At 45.7% G+C, this 17,704-nt stretch overlaps 1 protein-coding gene across 4 annotated transcripts in view; it reads left to right on the top strand.

The window, feature by feature from the left end:
• The window catches only part of FES (FES proto-oncogene, tyrosine kinase), a 498,639-nt gene that overhangs the window by 439,140 nt on the left and 41,795 nt on the right, over positions 1-17,704 (top strand). For all 4 annotated transcript variants that reach the window (XM_078683274.1, XM_078683270.1, XM_078683273.1 and 1 more), the window contains exon 17: positions 9,512-9,635. In XM_078683274.1, the coding sequence (XP_078539400.1) occupies positions 9,512-9,635 (124 nt within the window). The remainder of the gene's footprint in view (positions 1-9,511; positions 9,636-17,704) is intronic.

Genomic DNA, 17,704 nt, shown 5'->3' with positions numbered 1-17,704 from the left:
ACCTAGCCTGAACCCCGGTTAAAGTTAAACAGAGCCTTAGCATCCCAAAATGGATGCTGCCACCACAGACACAAGTCTGACCTCCTGCTGCTGGGAGTCCTTCCAGCGAGGGCAGCTTGGACAAAGGGTTTCCTGCCTGGGGAGGTGCTAGCACCACTCCATACAGGATTTTGTGTATTGGGTAGGACAGGGCTGAATAGAATCAGACATGCCTGGGGCACACAAGGTGTCCCTGTGCATAGGCCAGTTCAAACCGGTGCTGGGGCTTTCCAGCCCCAGTCCTGGCGCGAAACTGGTCAAAGGAAAGGGGGTGTAACCACCCCCCTTCCTGGTTCCACCCAGAGGAGGGACCTAGTAGGTGATCCGGCCCCCAGATTCGAATAAGAGTGGGAGCTGTGTCCTGAGACTTCAGATCATCCTGAATCAACTTGAAATACAGAAGAAGACTGGACTTCGACATTCTGCTGCACAGAAGACGGAAGAGAATCTCCCTTGTGGCCAAGGAGTGACCACCCTGTGAATACAGGCACCAACCAGCAACTCGACGTCTGCTTTGCCGCTGCCTCCCGCCGGAGCCCGAGCCCAGAGCCTGACAAGACCCAGACTCCCAGACTTCTCACCGCCCGATCCACAGTCCCTGCAAAGAAGGGACCCGTGGAGGCACCGAGAGACGTGGGACCGGACCTCTTGGAAGACCCCCGAAACGCTGACTGCACGGCATCTGAGGCACCCTCGACACTGTGCTTTGGGGTTTGAGAAGCCCCAACCTCGAGCAGCCCTTGCACCGAAGATCAGCCATCCAGCATCTCCACGATCTGCGTGGGGCCCTTTTGCACTGTGCCACTCGACGCGCCATCCCGGCCACTTGCCACGTGGCTAGCGGCCATCTTGGCAGCGAAACCTTCGATTTACACTGCGGGTCTGGTCGCTCCAGACTTGCCCTCACTCCTGTAAAAAGGAGTACCTGCTCTGACCTTGCTGGTCCGAGTAACAAGCCTTTTTTGATTCCTGCGTGGCTTGCATTAGCCAAGGCCTGTTTGCTTCAATCAAGTTGCCGACACCGCCAACAGCGAGAAGCCTACATGGGACAACTCGTGACCGACTCCTGGACGTCTTCGACCCCTCGTGTCCACGTGGCTGCAGAGAGAAGCTACACCTCGACGCCTGTTTGCACCCGACATCGCCTGGTTCCACTCTGGTTCCACGGTAGTCACTGGCTAGTGACTTTGAACATTGTCCCCTCTGCTTTCAGGTCTTCACCTCTTCAGATCCACCCTTGGATCCACCGGAACTCTTCACATCGAGTCGCCTGCAGCATCTTCAGCTCCAAGCACCATCGACCTGCGTGACGAAACCCGACACTACTTCGACCCTGTGCACCCGCTTCCTGTGGGTGAGGTAACTCAGCTCCGCCGGTGTTCCCACACTGGTACACACCTCTAGGGTCTGTGTCTAAAGTTTCATCCTCCTAGGTCACTCGGAAGGTTCCTTTTTAAATAACTTTGTAACTTTTATGCACCATTGACATTGCATTGGTAAAGCGTGCACTTTCCGCACTGCACCCGAGTCCCGCGGGCCTTTCCCGACTTCTTCACTGCTAGTCCCGAACAGCTCCAGCGATTCCCCAGGCCCTAGGCCTCTTCACTTTCCCCATAGTGGTTCTTATACCACTATTTTAGTATATGGTTTAGGTGGCCCCTAGGGCTCATCCATAATTGTGCAACTTTTGTGTATTTAAACTGTGTTTTGTTTTAACGCATTTGCTTCTGTGCTCATAAAGAGTATCAGGGTTATTTGTAGAAATAAATCTATATATATTTTCAATATATAGCTGTGTGGTGTCCTTTCATTTGGTATTCAAGGTATTGTGTACGGTAAAACAGCTTGCTTCACATGCCTTTACAGAGTTTAGCCTAAGACTGCTTAGTCCATGCTACCCCTAGGATAGCTTGTCTATAAGGTTGACTTTACAACCTGCACCATAAGGGTTGCTTGGCATGGTACAAGGTGATCACTAGAACTAGTGAGCATCATATACCAGGCCAACTTCTCACATCAGGCTACTGTTGACCCCCCGTGAGGTAACATTTAGTGATCCTAATTGTTTCTGATTCATTGTTTTGTTGATTTTAATTTCACTCATCCAACAATACTAGAGTGGAAGTTATTTAAGTTTAGGGAGAAAAGAGGGGTTCTAGACAATCTCAATTCCTTGCTAAGGGGAGGCCACTTACAGCTATTTAGATGGGTGCTTGGTTTAAATGTAGGTTCATTTGAAATAGCCTTTGGATGGGATTATGGCGTGGAAGAGTTATTAGACTTGTTGAAGATAGAATGTTTCTAGACAGCTTTACAGTACCTGAGGAACATGTTTTTTTAATTTACAAAGCATCATGACCTTTAAATCTGCTTTGCACAGCATCATGGCATTCAAATCTGCAAACCATATGGTTATGTTGCAAGTGGGAGGGGGACTCATTAAAGGACCAGATACATCCATTGTAATTAAACATCGTCTGATATTCAGTGGAAGCCAGTCTCATCAAACATACTGGGACTGGATATATATCCCAAAAGATACAGGGTGCACGCTTACCGTAAGAAGCAAGGATTAAAAATTGCTGTGCTGCATTAGATGCACTTGCTGCAACCTGAGGTCGATAAATGAATTACCTACTCTATGGGGGATCACTGTTGGTGTTCCCTTCCAAAAACAGTGATTGTCCCAGACCCTCGAGGAAGATATTTCATAGTTTTGGGTCTCCTATATTTTATTGAAACGTACTTCGTGAACATGAGGGCAACAAATATTGACAACACTTTGTTTTTGGGGAAAGAATGCAGACAGCACTTTCTTCTCGGGGTACAAGGTTCATTTGGGTAGGTAAGCTGAACTGTATCCAAAATGGACACCTTGATAAATCCCCTCTCCACAAAGCTGGGCCGAAACCTAGGCATTGAAACTGCACTGGAAAATATAATCAGTGAGACAGATGTATTAGATGTATAGAGCATTAGCACCCAACTGACCAAATCTATTCATATTACTCCCACAATCATCACACCCACAGTAGAACTGAATATATTTTGATGAAAGTAGAAGATTTTGTAGGATTTGTTGAAACAGCATGCTTAAATCGGTTCCTTTCTCACTACTAGTCGGTGGTCCTCGTATTAATTCAGATACAGGCTTTATTGAAAAGGCCATTCAAAGGACTTAGACCCAAAGCACGAACTGATCAACCATTTGTCCCAAAGAGGAAATAGAACACTACACAGTCTTTCCGACATCATCAAAAAAGGGCAGGGTGCAGGGCACTGGAATGGGAGTCTTATAAGGTACACTTACGGGAACGTGCATATCACAAATCACTGAGGTGAGACTGCCATTGAAAAGCACGCTTCAAGACATGGAGTCTGCAAATTTGGGTATTTAGAGGGGGGGGGGGGGTTTAAGCCAGGTAAAATACAATATTTGATAGACACCAGGAGACAACCTAAGGACACTTGGCCTTAATTAGACAAATATACTCTAACCCACTATAGACAGAGACTTTATAGAGGAGAACTATTCAACCAATCAATCAAATAGTATTTGGAGAGCGCTGCTTATCATCCCTAAGGGTATTCAGGCCACCTATTGAAAATAGAAAAACCCCACACACATATACTAAGACTACAATAGGCAGAGGGCTCTAAAAAAGTTAGGAATACCTGGCAAAGGATTATACAAAGACCTACAAAATATCAAGAGAATACATTTGTATAATACTTAATCAAGTTATAAGTATCAAAGTTGTTGTACGAACTTCAAGACAGCCTAGAAGCTCTCCTAAACAAAGACAACATTGTGGTAGCATTCTGTAGGATCTAAAAGATAAAAACTACAGGGTAAGACAGTATACCAACCGAGCCATCCCAATTAGTACTTGACTCAATCCTAGACCACTTATTAACCTTTATTGAGAAAGCACATGAGTTGGGAAAACTGCCTCATTCCTTCAGAGAAGCACTGATCACATACATCCCCAAAGGAGGCAAAGATATAACATAACTATGATTGTTTCCCCCCCTTGTCGGTCTTGAATGCAGATGTGAAACTGCTTAGTAAACCAAATAATAGCAGTGATATCCTGTACCTTTCACGAGAACCAACCCACTGTTTTGCGGGCAGGAGAACAATGCACAACAGCAGAGATTAATACACGTTAAGCACACACTGATGGAAAGAAAAGAAGAGTACACTCTAGTGGCCTTATATATACAGCATGCCATTCATAGGGTATCCTGATAATATACCTGGCTTATAATGGAAAAAATTGAGTTTTGGTCTAAATTCCTTTGATAGGTTTAATCATACTTCAGAGAAGCGACAGCGAGGGTATGCACAGAGTGATGGATAACAACTACCTGGATACTTTGGCAAGGTACACTGCAAGGCTGCTCCTTATCTCTTATCTACCATGTTGCTTGCAATTTCTATGGAGCCTCCGGCCTTTAAACTACAAACACTGATGGTGCAAATGCATATAAATAACAGGCCAACAATACATACTGTGTCGCTCTACATAGAATGCATTCTGTCCTACTTATCCTTACCGAACTGGACAAACATGAGAACATTTCTGGGTTAATAACAAACTGGGGTAAGTCTAAGCTATTTCAATTGGGTAGATTCTAATACCTGAAGGACATGCCCTTCCGGATCTGGGGACAAATTGGGAAACTAAACACTCTATATACTTGAGAGTACAAGTTACAAATTGAGTAAAATCCCAATAAATGCCTAATATGTGGAGGGTACTTACAGGGCTCACACACTACCTCCATCAATCATGGGAAGAATATCACTTATGAAAATAGTCTTCCTCCTGCAGTGTCTCTGTTGCAGAACTCTATGTGCCCTATGCCATGGATGTATGACGGTACAACGCGTACCTTTACAACGCGTCCCTTTACGAGGCAGTTTTAACAACGCAAATCGTTACAACGACTTGCGTTGGGGGGGAGCTGATAGTGAATAGTTTAATTTACTATTCCAACACCAGTCCCCGTGGATAGTAGGGAAGGTGTTGGATAGTAAATTAAACTATCCCCTATCCTAGAGCGCCCTCCAGCGAAAGTCGTTGTAACGACTTTCGTTGTTAAAACTGCGTCGTAACGGTACCGCGTTTTAGCGGTTCCGTTGTAAAGGATGTTTCTCCTATGCCATTTGGCCTGTTCTGCATATTGGATAGACTAAAGTGTTTCTACATCTGGGTGGGAAAACATAGCCATATTGAATAAGAAAACCTGAAACATCCTGGTATATAATGGAGCAGCACAACTGCAGCACACAGTGCATTCATTCAATATTAGTAATAACTGGAAGAAGAATCTCCTGGCTGGGATGCATCCACCTAATGCCCTGAAGCACATATGGGAAATAATATACCAAAAGATTATACCTAGCTAATGGGAGAAAGCGCTAAAGACCCCCCCTTTTAAAAATGTTGATACCCTGTTGTGGTCGGTTAAGCATGTCAAGTTCAAGTCAAGATTTATTTCAAGTTTTGGATCTCCTAAGATGTCCACAAAAACAACACAATACAATTAATTCAGGTTAATACAATTTCATACAACGATTTAAACATTTTCATATTTTAAAACCATACATTTCATTTCACTGGTGAAAATAGCAATTGTCGGACTTCATCAAAAGAACATACAATGTATTTTTAAAAGAGTGGTTTTAAAAATCAACAACTAGGGCAGTGCTGGACATATAAACAATTATATGGTTGAAATCTTGGATACCATTATTACATAAATCACAAATTCGATCTATAGCTAGTATTTTTGCCAGGCAACCGTTATATATTGCAGTGGTAAAATATCAATTATTAGAAGATAAAACAAATGTCTGATTCCATCGTCTAAATTCCAGATTAGAAATTGTTGAGGTCTACGCTGAGTTGGAGAGACAGCAACAACATTAAGCATATCCTTTCATAAACAGTACTCAATATGGTGCCCACAACACAAGTTACACAATCTCCGTAACATTTGAACCTCAATTTTACCCATGAAAGCCCATTTCTCTTCTATGATTATTTCCATGGCATATAAAAGAGTTGATAGTACCTTCATGCGATACGCTGAGATCATATGTTCAAAGTATCTGCGGCCTAAAGAATTATTGAATGATCCAAGTCCATTAGCTTGGCAAATCCATGTACGCGAAAGATCTTATACATTATCATTTTCACTCAAGGAACAGGAAAAAATATAACCGAAATATGAGTACTTTTTCACTACCTCCAAGGTCTCATTACCTAATTTCCACTTGAATTGAATTTCCTTCCTATACAGTTTAACTTTAAAATGACAACTTTACTTTTTATGGTATTCATTTTTAAAGAAAGAAACTTACAAACTGTTCAAGACCCATCAAACGGTTTTAAAGACTCTTGGGAGAAAGGACTAATATAACAATATCGTCCGCATATAATGAACAAGACAGTAAATGATCCCCTATATTAGGTACTTCCCCCTTGCACTCAGAAACAGCCCATAGCTAATCCTATATATAGGGAAAAATAATGAAAGAGCCAACCTGCAATCCTGTTTGAGACCAATATTAATAGAAATACCAGAAGAAAGAGCCTTACCATCACCCAGGAGTACCTGGCACCACATGCAATGGTGCAAAGCTATAATACATTTTAAGAAACTCTCAGGAATACCTAGGTTGTACAATCAATTTTTTTCAAAGCGACAGTCTGACTAGCCGATCAATTGCTGTGGAAAAGGCAATGAAAGTGGCATAAGCAAATTGGCCACTGATACTGACATATTTTTCCAAGATTAACTGGAACATAACAATATTGTCCTGTGTACAATATTTTTTTTTTAAACCGACTTGTTCCATGGAAATTATGACTTTCTCATCAACCAAATCCTTCAAACGTCCTGAATACTTTTCACAAATATCTTTCCGAACTAATCGAGTAGTGTGATTGAACTGCCATCCGTCGGATTGGGGGCATACAGCCTATTATATAATTAATCCAATCTGATTTTTAATTGGCACAGGCACAAATTTCAATCTTTCACCGCAAACAACTGTTATAATTTTCCTGAATTTTTTAACATCTTTTGAGATTGCAGCCTCTTTTAACTCAATCCACTTGAGATCACAAGACAATTTCTTATCAGCAGATTTCTGTCTACTTCAATGAAAGAGTAGTACAGGAATTGCCTTCTAATTAATCTCCCTATTTAGAAGTTGTACACACAGTGACTTTCTGCTAGAGAGCTTGTTATTGTGTAGGAGATCTGGTGAGCCCCACAAGGACATCATAGGCCCTTCAAATTCAGGAGGGGAAATAGATTAGCGAAATTGTACTTCTTCAGTAAATATTTGGAGTATATCTTCTAAAACTGTTATTTTATTGTAATTCCGATGAGGTCTGCTGTTGGCCCTATTAGACAAAACAACATCGCCCTTGGTATTCTAAGCCCTCAGACCTACTTTTGGGAAGTTAATACAAAATTAAAGTAGGTTAATGACCACTGTAATCGGAATCAATTACACCTAAACCATAGAGTGAACTGAAAAAGGAAAACATGCAATCACATAATCAATGAGGGAAGGACCCCAAGTGAAAATATTGGTATGTTTTGACGAAACCTCTTTTTCCATTCTGCCATTCACTAACAAGCATGCATTCGTTCTGTCTCAAAAGCAAATCCTCATTTGTCCAATTTAATTTGACTTTAATATAGCTAGTGGAATATTAAATGCTTCCTCCCTGTCACTATCTGCATAAACATTTACAGACTGATTCGATATTTTCACATTAATATCCCCACTCAAAACTATATTTTGTCAATTTTCAGATTCGCCGATCTGGTAGAGAAAAGAAAAGACAATTGTGATCAGGGGGTTATGAGCGGAACCTGGGGGGATGTAATCATTTGCCAGGAGCATAAACCGGTCACTACATTCCTGGCCGGAGTCCCTCAAGAGCTTTACACATTGAACTAAATTTGATAGATGAGTAAATCCACTGTATGACCAAAAGTATTTAGTTGTCAGTAGAATTTCAATCCCCACTCCCTTGACTTCTGTGATAGGGAGTGGCTGGACAGCTGAGCACATAAAGAGTCTTAAGCTGAAACTGAGTAGATAACTATGCTTCCTGAATACAGATTATATCTACATTAAGACTGTTCAGCCGATCAAAGTTTTCTTTACAAAAAGAAAGGCCAGCTGTATTGCAGGAACATGCTCGTAATCTACTGTTAAATTATTTGTTTTTGTGAGTATCCAGAATTTATTATTAAGGGCACCAGTAAACCAATTCCATTGACTAACATCATCACTAGAACACCTTTTGACTTTATTACCCTGATCTAATAAGGATATGCTTCTACCGCCACACTTCCAATGACACCACCATATTTTATGCCTGGCCTTCCCAGTCATCATTACTATATTAATCTACTTCCCCGCAAAACTATGTTACAGTACAGTTCTGCAGACCACAATTAAACCTTCACTTTCCAGGTATAAAGGTGATAATATCAATACAATGACTGAGCAAATAGTCAGTTTTGCAAAATGAATAACTGCCACCCAAGCCATTCTTACAGCTTTGAGGGCCTGGAATAGTATGAACTGTCACAGTTGTAGGAGTGTGATGGTTGTAGGTGTGTTGGTACTGTTAATGACAGTGGTTTTAGGGGCAATGGGTGGTGCAAGCTATAGTAGATCCCTGACAGGGGTTCTGGCAGTTATTATTTTACTAGTTAGGCACTGCCTAGCCTGAATAAAGCCTTCACTACTTCTTACGCATATAACTCTGACCCATTTACGTTAGGACCCTTCCCCAACTCAACAATTAGTTTGTTTGCTTCTGCTGCCTTTTGGCATTTAGGGTTGTCAAACAGAGATTAAAATAATATCAGTCCACCTTGTGTAGGTTAGTCAAGCCTTATTTTATTGCCCTATGAGAAGGATGTTTTTTTCCTCTGGATTTACTTTTCCTCTTCATATATTTTCTAATTAAGGTAGCTTCTATTTCATTGAATTTTAGGAAATTGTGGAAGTTATTACCCTTTGTTTTTAAAAAAAAAGTTTTTCTGGTTAGAACTAGGAAATGTTCAGGAAAATAGCATTTTGGCAACTTGGCAGGCACCAGTATTGAGAAGTATTAAGTGTGGGAGTGTCAGACTCCTTTTCTCCAACTTGTTTCTTCTACAACTTGACATGAACTTGCTACCTCGTATGCTGACTGATAGCGCTTTGCTAGAGGGCTTCATAAAAGGCAAGTTTCATTAGGATACGTAAAAAATATCCCACTAGGTTGACACTCATTGGCAAGTTCACCAAAGACCTCTACAATTGAGATAAGAAGTCACACTCCTTGTATTCCACACACTTGTCTTATCATGATGCACTTCTTCTGTATACCCACATTAACAAGGTGTTAAATATATGTAACGTCTTTGCAATGTTCTCCAATAGGCGGAGATTTCCTTACCTTTTTACGTAATGAGGGGGCTCAGACGAAGACGAAGGAGCTGATTAGAATGACAGAGAATGCTGCAGCAGGAATGGAATATTTAGAAAGCAAACACTGCATTCACAGGTGAGCAATTTTGATATTATTGAAGAATATATTTCAAGGAGTTCAGGGTGGCTTACCAACACCATGGGTATAGCACTGTAATGATTTCTTGCAAAAGGGTTGCCATTTACAAAGGTCTCAGAGGAATTTGAGCTCTGAATGTAGCAAGCCACTAAATGCGGCCTCTTCACCTATCTCATTTAGCAAGGATGGTTTTGCAAAGATCTTAAGAACAAAGCGAGAGTCCTACATTAACATAATTATCTTTTCTGTATTCTGGTAACATAGATTGCAATGGCAAAGCCAATAGATCCCACCTAAACATTCTCTTGACTTTGCCAATGTTTATCTTTTCCGCTACATGGCAAGTGTGCATAAACACTGGAAGCTGCCATTTTGTCTTGAAGGAATGTTTTATGCTTTCAGAAAATCCATTGAAAGAAGGCCGCGGCAGTTGCGTGCACACACTCAGAGGTCATCTTTCAAAGGATTTCCTCAAAACCTAACAAAAGTAATTCAAAGATGGCCACTGCATGGGGGTGCACATGCAGTCATGCAAGCAGCATCTTGGAATGGTTACAAAATCATTTTAAGATGGCTGCCCAGCAGCAACGTTTTAATGCACGGGCAAAGTGGGCTCTGGGCCCAGAGCCCCAACATTTCTGGGGTCCTATGATAGCGCCAACCCTGTTCTGCAGAGTCTTTCCCTCATGATCTTGAATAATTCTTAAACTGCTTGTTTTAAAGACCGTTTTCCTTTAATTTATTTTTAATTTGGGTGCTGTGTGCAAGTCTTTTACAGACATTTTGCAGAGAAGTGTTGTGTTTATGTATTATGCTGCATCCATCAAAAAAAACTTTTAGTTCAAAACAGGACCTCTCATAAGAGAAATGGGAGGGTGTCACAGAGATTATTTGCAGTGATACCAGTGCGCTGCTGGGGCAGTTACAATATTGTCACTATCCCTGAATATGAGATGTAAACACATTTACAATTTGGATGAGTGCGCATGTGCAATCAGTGACCTGGCCAAAGACGGCCTGAAAGAGCTGAAATTTGATTATAAATTAAAAGTTGTTCTCAATAGGGGCCCCCAAAATACATTTGGCCCAGGGCCCAAAAAATCCTTAAGATGTCCCTGGCTGCCCACCAATACAGCAGCAGATGGTGCCCAAAGCGCAAGGTGTTTAGCGTCTAGTGGGCCCTGGTAGCCGTTGATGACAGGTACAGATATGGAGGGAGAGAATATAGTACCTTATATGCACCGCCATGCAAGGTCTGGAGTCAGCAGTGGAGGGGTGCATGCCATTCACTTTAAACAGGGTGAGACCAAAATGCTCTTTGGGTGGGACAAACAAAGAATAGCGTGAAAACAAGGTCACCTAAAAAGGAGGAGGAAAGTGAGATAGACAAGCAAGCCATCAAATCATGAGTAAGATGCTGAACCAAAGCCAATGCCATTGTATTGTTCACAATAAGTCTGAGACAACCGACTGCTAAATCTGACTGTAGGTGGGATATAAAAAGAGATTTGCGATTTCTCTGAGTTCTTTCACTCCACTCCGAATCCTGGGGTATTTTGAGGGGCATGCCTCCATATGGAGAACAATGTGTACATTGTCTTGACTTTTGTATGTGTTCATCTTAGTTGTTGATATTACGCCTCCACCAGAAACATTATCAAAAGGGAGTATCAATGTTAAATAATTAAGTAGGGATAGTGTAGTGGATTTATAAGCTAGCTGAGGGTAGCTTAGGTTATTTTGCTTGATGTTTTAAATGTGAACCTAAATTCAGTCAGTCCTGTCCTGGACAAGTTCGCCGCTACCACTAAACTGACTGATTCATTGGGAGGCATACAGAGAGGTGTGTGCTTGCCTGGCCTGCCCTTGCTCCAGTCCGCCAAAGGGAGGCAAGCGGTGGGGGTGTGGCGGTATTTAATGGGAACTTATGTAGCACTGGCACCACTCTTCTCTTTTCAGTGGTAGTAGGACCATTATTAAAATAAAAAAATCTGTATGCAGCAGTCACAGCTTCAGTCAACTCTTATCATGAAAGAAAGGGCCTCAATGAAGTCTTGGGTGTTCTAAAAATCAGTATTAGCATTGAGCCCTTCCAAACACCTGCACAAATTAAGCCCTGGAATTGTGTCACACAAAGAATTATTATAAGAAGCTTGTGTATGATCTATAAACATTGACTGCTGTTGATCAGCCAGAGCCTGTTAACAAGCATTTTATAGGAAAAGGAGGTACGGGAACTTGAATCCGAGTACTTTACCTCCAACCAGGTAGCAATCCTTAGCCAAATTAGGGTCAAGTTGTCCAAATTTGAAGAAGCAGCACACGAAGAGACACTATATCTAGGTAAGGAGGCCCAAGCCCGCTAATATCGGGAAGGAGACCAAGCCAGGAAGACCCTAGCGGGACTTCTCAAATAGCCATGGGCAAATGGCTATATCAATCAATCAATCAGGAACATTCATAGAGCGGGCTACTCACCCGTGAGGGTCTCAAGGCGCTGAAGGGAGGGGGGAAAGGGGTGCTGCTACTGTTCGAAAAGTCAGGTCTTAAGGTGTTTCCTGAAAGTGAGATGGTTCTGGGTCAGTCGTAGGTGTGCGGGGAGGGAGTTCCATGTCTTGGTTGCCAGGTAGTAGAACGATCTTCCTCCGGTGGTGGTTCTCTGAATCCGTGGGACGGTGGCGAGGGCAAGGCTGGCGGAGCGGAGCTGGCGGGTGGGGGTGTAGAATGAGATGCGTTTGTTGAGGTATTCTGGGCCCATGTTGTGGAGTGCTTTGTGTGCATGGGTGAGCAGCCTGAGCGTGATCCTTTTGTTGACGGGGAGCCAGTGCAGGTTCCTCAGGTGGGCAGATATGTGGCTGTGGCGAGGGATGTCGAGGATGAGTCGTGCGGAGGCGTTCTGTATGCGCTGGAGACGTTTCTGGAGGTTGTCTGTGGTTTATGCGTATAGGGCGTTCCCGTAGTCTAGACGGCTGGTGACGAGGGCTTGGGGGACAGTCTTTCTGGTTTTGGAGTATGCGCAGGGTGTTGAAGCATGCGGCCGAGACGACGTTGACTTGCTTGGTCATTGTGAGGGAGGAGTCCAGGATGAATCCCAGGTTGCCTGCGTGGTCCGTGAGTGTAGGTGCGGTGCCCAGCGCTGTGGGCCACCAGGAGTCGTCCCAGGCGGATGGGGATTGTCCGAGGATTAAGACCTCCGTTTTGTCTGAGTTGAGCTTCAGACGGCTGTGCTTCATCCATTCAGCAACATCTTTCATTCCTTCCTGGTGATTGGATTTGGCAGTGGCTGGTTCTTTGGTGAGGGAGAGTATCAGCTGGGTGTCGTCGGCGTAAGAGATGATGTTGATGTTGTGTTTGCATGCGATGGCGGCGAGGGGGCTCATGTAGACATTGAAGAGGGTTGGGCTGAGCGAGGAGCCTTGGGGTACACCGCAGATGATCTCGGTGACCGCGGAGATGAAGGGGGAGAGGCGTACTCTCTGAGTTCTGTCAGAGAGGAACGAGGTGATCCAGTTCAGGGTCTTTCCTTGGATCCCAGTATTGTAGAGGCGAGTTATTAGGGTGCGGTGGCAGACGGTATTAAAGGCTGCCGAGAGGTCCAGGAGGATGAGAGCAGTTGTTTCTCTGTTGTCCATCAGGGTCCTGATGTCGTCGGTGGCTGCGATGAGGGCGGTCTCGGTGCTGTGGTTGGCTCGAAAACCGACTGGGATGGGTCGAGCGAGTTGTTTGCTTCAATAAATGTAGTCAGCTGTTTATTGACGGTCTTCTCGATGACTTTAGTCGGGAAGGGGAGGAGGGAGATGGGGCGGAAGTTCTTGAGGTCTTTGGGGTCCGCTGTGGGTTTCTTCAGAAGGGCGTTGATCTCTGCGTGTGTTTCCAGCTCTCAGGGAAGGTGGCTGACGTGAAAGAGCTGTTTATGACGTTCCGGAGGTGGGGTGCGATGGTGGTGTCGGCTTTGTTGAAGATATGATGAGGGCTTTGGTCGGAGGGGGAGCCAGAGTGGATGGTGTTCATGACGTGGGTGGTGTCTTTAGTGCTGATGGGGGTCCATGTGCAGAGGGTGGTGGTGGTGGTCGTTGGTTTGGCGGCTGGAAGCGGAGTCTGGGGTATGAAGCTGTCGTGTATATCTATGATCTTGCGGTGGAAGAGGCCTGGATGGGCACAAGTTAATACGTTAAGTTTCCTAAAACGCAATATGTTGAATATGTGGATTACAGCTAAAGAAAAGAAGAAAAAGATGACAAACTTTTGGATAATAATTGGATGGATATAAATAAGGACAAATGGATTACAATGAGTTGGATCTAGTATCCTCAAACTGCAGTGAGTCTGGGTGTGGAGCGCGATTTTCACGCTCCCCACTTGTTCATATATGTTTATGTTGCCTGAGGGCAATGCGTAACCCAGTTCGCGCGCAATTGATACAGCTTGCAAAATGATGGACTTTAATGGAATATGCTGACAAATACTGGTGTGCACACCACCCCTTTCATTGAAGATATGATGAGGGCATTGGTCAGAGGGGGAGCCAGAGTGAATGGTGTTCATGACGTGGGTGGTGTCTTCAGTGCTGATGGGGGTCCATGTGCAGAGGGTGGTGGTGGTGGTCGTTGGTTTGGGGTCTGAAGCTGTCGTGTATATCTATGATCTTGCGGTGGAAGAATGTGGCGAGGGAGTTGCACAGGTCTTGCGATGGTGTGATGTCGTTGTTGCTGGCGCTGGGGTTGGAGAGCTCTTTGACGATGCTGAAGAGTTCTTTGCTGTTGTGGGTGTTGTTGTCCAGCCGCTCTTTGAATGTTGTCCTTTTAGTGGTGCGGATCATCTGGTGGTAGTCGCGGGTGGTGCTCTTGAGGGCTGTCATGTTTTCTGCTGTTCATTCATGGCACCAGGTACTTTCAAGGGCTCTGCAGGTTTTCTTTGTGATTTTGAGGGCGTCTGTGAACCACGAGGTCTTTCTGTTGCCGGTCTTGCCTGGGGCGGTTCTTGAGTGGAGCGAGGTCGTCGGCGCAGTTGGTGATCCACTGTGCGAGATTGTGTGCTGCGTTGTTGGTGTCGGGGGTGTTGACAGGTGGGTTCCTGCTCAGTGATGTGGTTAGTTGGTCTGTGGTGACTTTGCTCCAGCATCTGCGGGGGATCTGTTGCTTGTGGTGGTGGGATGTGGTCTTCTTGAAGGTGAAGTGAATGCAGCTGTGGGCGGTCCAGTGTAGTCCAGTGGAGTGGCTGAAGTAGACGTGGTTAGTGGCAGAGAAGATGGGGTCGAGCGTGTGGCCAGCGCGGTGGGAGGGCGTGTCCACCAGTTGCTTGAGTCCGAGGTTTGCGAGGTTGTCGAGCAGGGTGGTGGTGTTGCTGTCGTTTTTTTCCAGGTGGAAGTTTAGATCCCCTAGGAGGATGTATTCTGGTGAGACCAGGGCGTGTGGGCTGATGAAGTCGGCGATGGTTTCACTGAATTGTGTGCGTGGGCCCAGGGGTCTGTAGATGAGCGTTCCTCTGAGGGTGGTCTGGGGGTCGGTGTGGATCTGGAAGTGTAGGTGTTCGGCGGTGGAGAGAGTATCTTCGGTGTTGGTCGTGATGCTGATGGTGTTCCTGTAGATGATGGTGATTCCTCCTCCAGTTTTGTTGGCGCGGTCCTTCCGGTTGATCTTGTAGCCGTCCGGGATGGCTATGGAGATGTCGGGGGCTGAGGAGGCGTTCATCCAGGTTTCTGTGAGGAAGGCGACGTCTGGTGCTGTCGTATCAAGGAGGTCCCAGAGTTCGACAGCGTGCTTGTGGACGGAGCGGGTGTTGAGAAGGACGCACTTGAGGTGGTTGTTGTTTGGTTCGGCGGGCGGAGGGCAGGTTCGGAGGCAGGTGAAATTGTAGGCTTGACAGGTGAAGGGTCCGTGGGTGCGCTTCAGGGCGGCTCGGTAGCAGGCTGGTGGTCGTCCGGCGTTGAGTGCGTTGAGGGCGGCGGAGTCATATCTCAGTCGAGTTCTTTGGTTTCGGCGGGGGGCGGGGTTCTGGCACTGGGCGCGGTCCAGACGCGGACGGCGTGCCAGCGGCACACCCCCTGCGCGGCCTCCATATGAGGGGCAGAGGGAGGAAGGAGCAGCTGGGAGGTGGGAGTGGGGCAGCCAATGGGAGTGAAGGGGGTGGGGCCACAGAGGCTCAGCGGTGGGAGAAAGCGGCGGGAGAAAACGGCAAGGGTTACGGAGGGAGGGGGATAACAGAAGAAAAGGGGGCACAATGGGAAAAAGAAAGGGTAAGAGCACAGGGGTACAGAATGTAAAAAGGGATTAGGGGTACAACAAAAATACAATCAAGCAGAGGCAAAAGCGGCCAAAACGGGAGGTAACTTGGCAACACAGCTCACAGCCGGGATGCAGGCGGCTGACACGGGTGTAGACAGCTGATCCGATCACACAGGGGGCTGTGTGGCGGTAAGGGGAGCGACCTACCTGGTGGCAGGGTCAAAGGTCACTCAGAAAGTTGCGGGTAGGCACCGATCCAACAGTCATAGGACAGAAGGCTGTACAAACAGAAATGAGGGCTTTCTATGCCTCACTTTATGCTGCGCGCCAAACTGAGGCACACCCCAATTTGATCTCTTTCTGTGACTCGATTGAACTGGTCTGGCTTAGTGATAAACACCGTAATGCCCTGGGCAAGCCATTCTCTGAGGAGGAGATTTTGGGTGTGATCCGAGCGATGCCCGGGGACATGGCCCCTGGACTGGACGGACTTATGTCCGCATTTTACAAGGAGTTTGTGCCACTCCTTGTACCCCTTCTCCTCACCATGTATGAGGAGGCACTTGAGCAGGAATTTCTCCCACCCTCCCTCTGAGAGGCACTGACCGTGACTGTGCTAAATCCGAACAAAGACCCCTCGTGGTGTAACTCATACAGGCCGCTGTCCGTGATCAATCTTAATAATAAAATACTCGCCAAATTGCTCGCTTCTCAGCTACTCCCCCCTGCTCCCCACGGTGCTCAGACCCGACCAGTGTGGCTTTGTCCCCGGTAGGAGCACGTCCCATAATGTTTAAACCGTTTTGCCACCATGCAAGAGATCATCCCTTCTCTTCCAGCCATCTTTCTGGATGCTACTAAGGCTTTTGACACCCTGGAATGGCCTTACCTTTTTAAACATCTTGCCTGTATTGTCCTGCGTCCGTTCTTCATCCAAAAGATTGCTCTTCTGTATACGTCCCTGACCCCAGGCCTGCAGATAAACTGAGAGATCTCACCCCCATCAAAGTGGCGTTTGGTACTAGGCAGGGCTGCCCGCTGTCACCTCTACTTTTCGCTGTGGCTATGGAGCCACGTGCTGCTAGATAACGGCGACATCATGCGCACCGTGGCCTTAATTTCTCACCACGGGTGATCCTGGTGACGTAACCCTGTATGTCAACCACCCGGCGACAAACCTGGACCCACTCAAGCGTGAAATCACTAGGTTCGGTGGCCCATCGTGCGTCATGATCAACTGGGGGAAGTCCATGATCTTCCCGCTGACTGCAGCCACTGACGAGTTCCGGTCGGAGTTTCCCCTCAAATGGGCAGACTCCCCAGTGAAATATCTGGGCAAATGTATCATTCGGGACCATGATGAGCTGTGGCGCTACAATTATGGTAACCAGATGGAATAGCCAGAGGACCTGCTGCACCGGTGGAGATTGCTCCCGCCATCTCTGATGGGCCGGATTGCCATCACCAAGATGGTAGTACTGTCTAAGCTTTTATATGTTTTTATCAACATCCCACTACCCCTCAATACGAAATTCAAGAAAAGCTTCGATCAAATCTGATATCTTCCGTTTGAGCAAGGGGGACTAGGCACCCCTGACATGGAACTGTACTACAACTGCAGGCCCAGTTTGGGTTCAATTGGATCTTTCCCACCCAATTTATGGCGCATACCGTCCCAGAGAGTGACCAGGCAGACCCGATTCCACTGCATATGGTACTGTTTTGGCAGCAACACCACCTGAGGCCCGGAATCAATACGGTATGCTGCACTCTTTGGGCATGGCAGGAATTACGATGCAGGGCACGTCTAGACATTATATTTGCACTCTCTGTGCCACTCAC

Source organism: Lissotriton helveticus, chromosome 3_1 (assembly GCF_964261635.1).
Source record: "Lissotriton helveticus chromosome 3_1, aLisHel1.1, whole genome shotgun sequence".
NCBI classification, from domain to species: Eukaryota; Metazoa; Chordata; class Amphibia; order Caudata; family Salamandridae; genus Lissotriton; species Lissotriton helveticus.
Note: the sequence above shows the minus strand (reverse complement) of the source record. Positions and strands in the feature narration are given on the sequence as shown.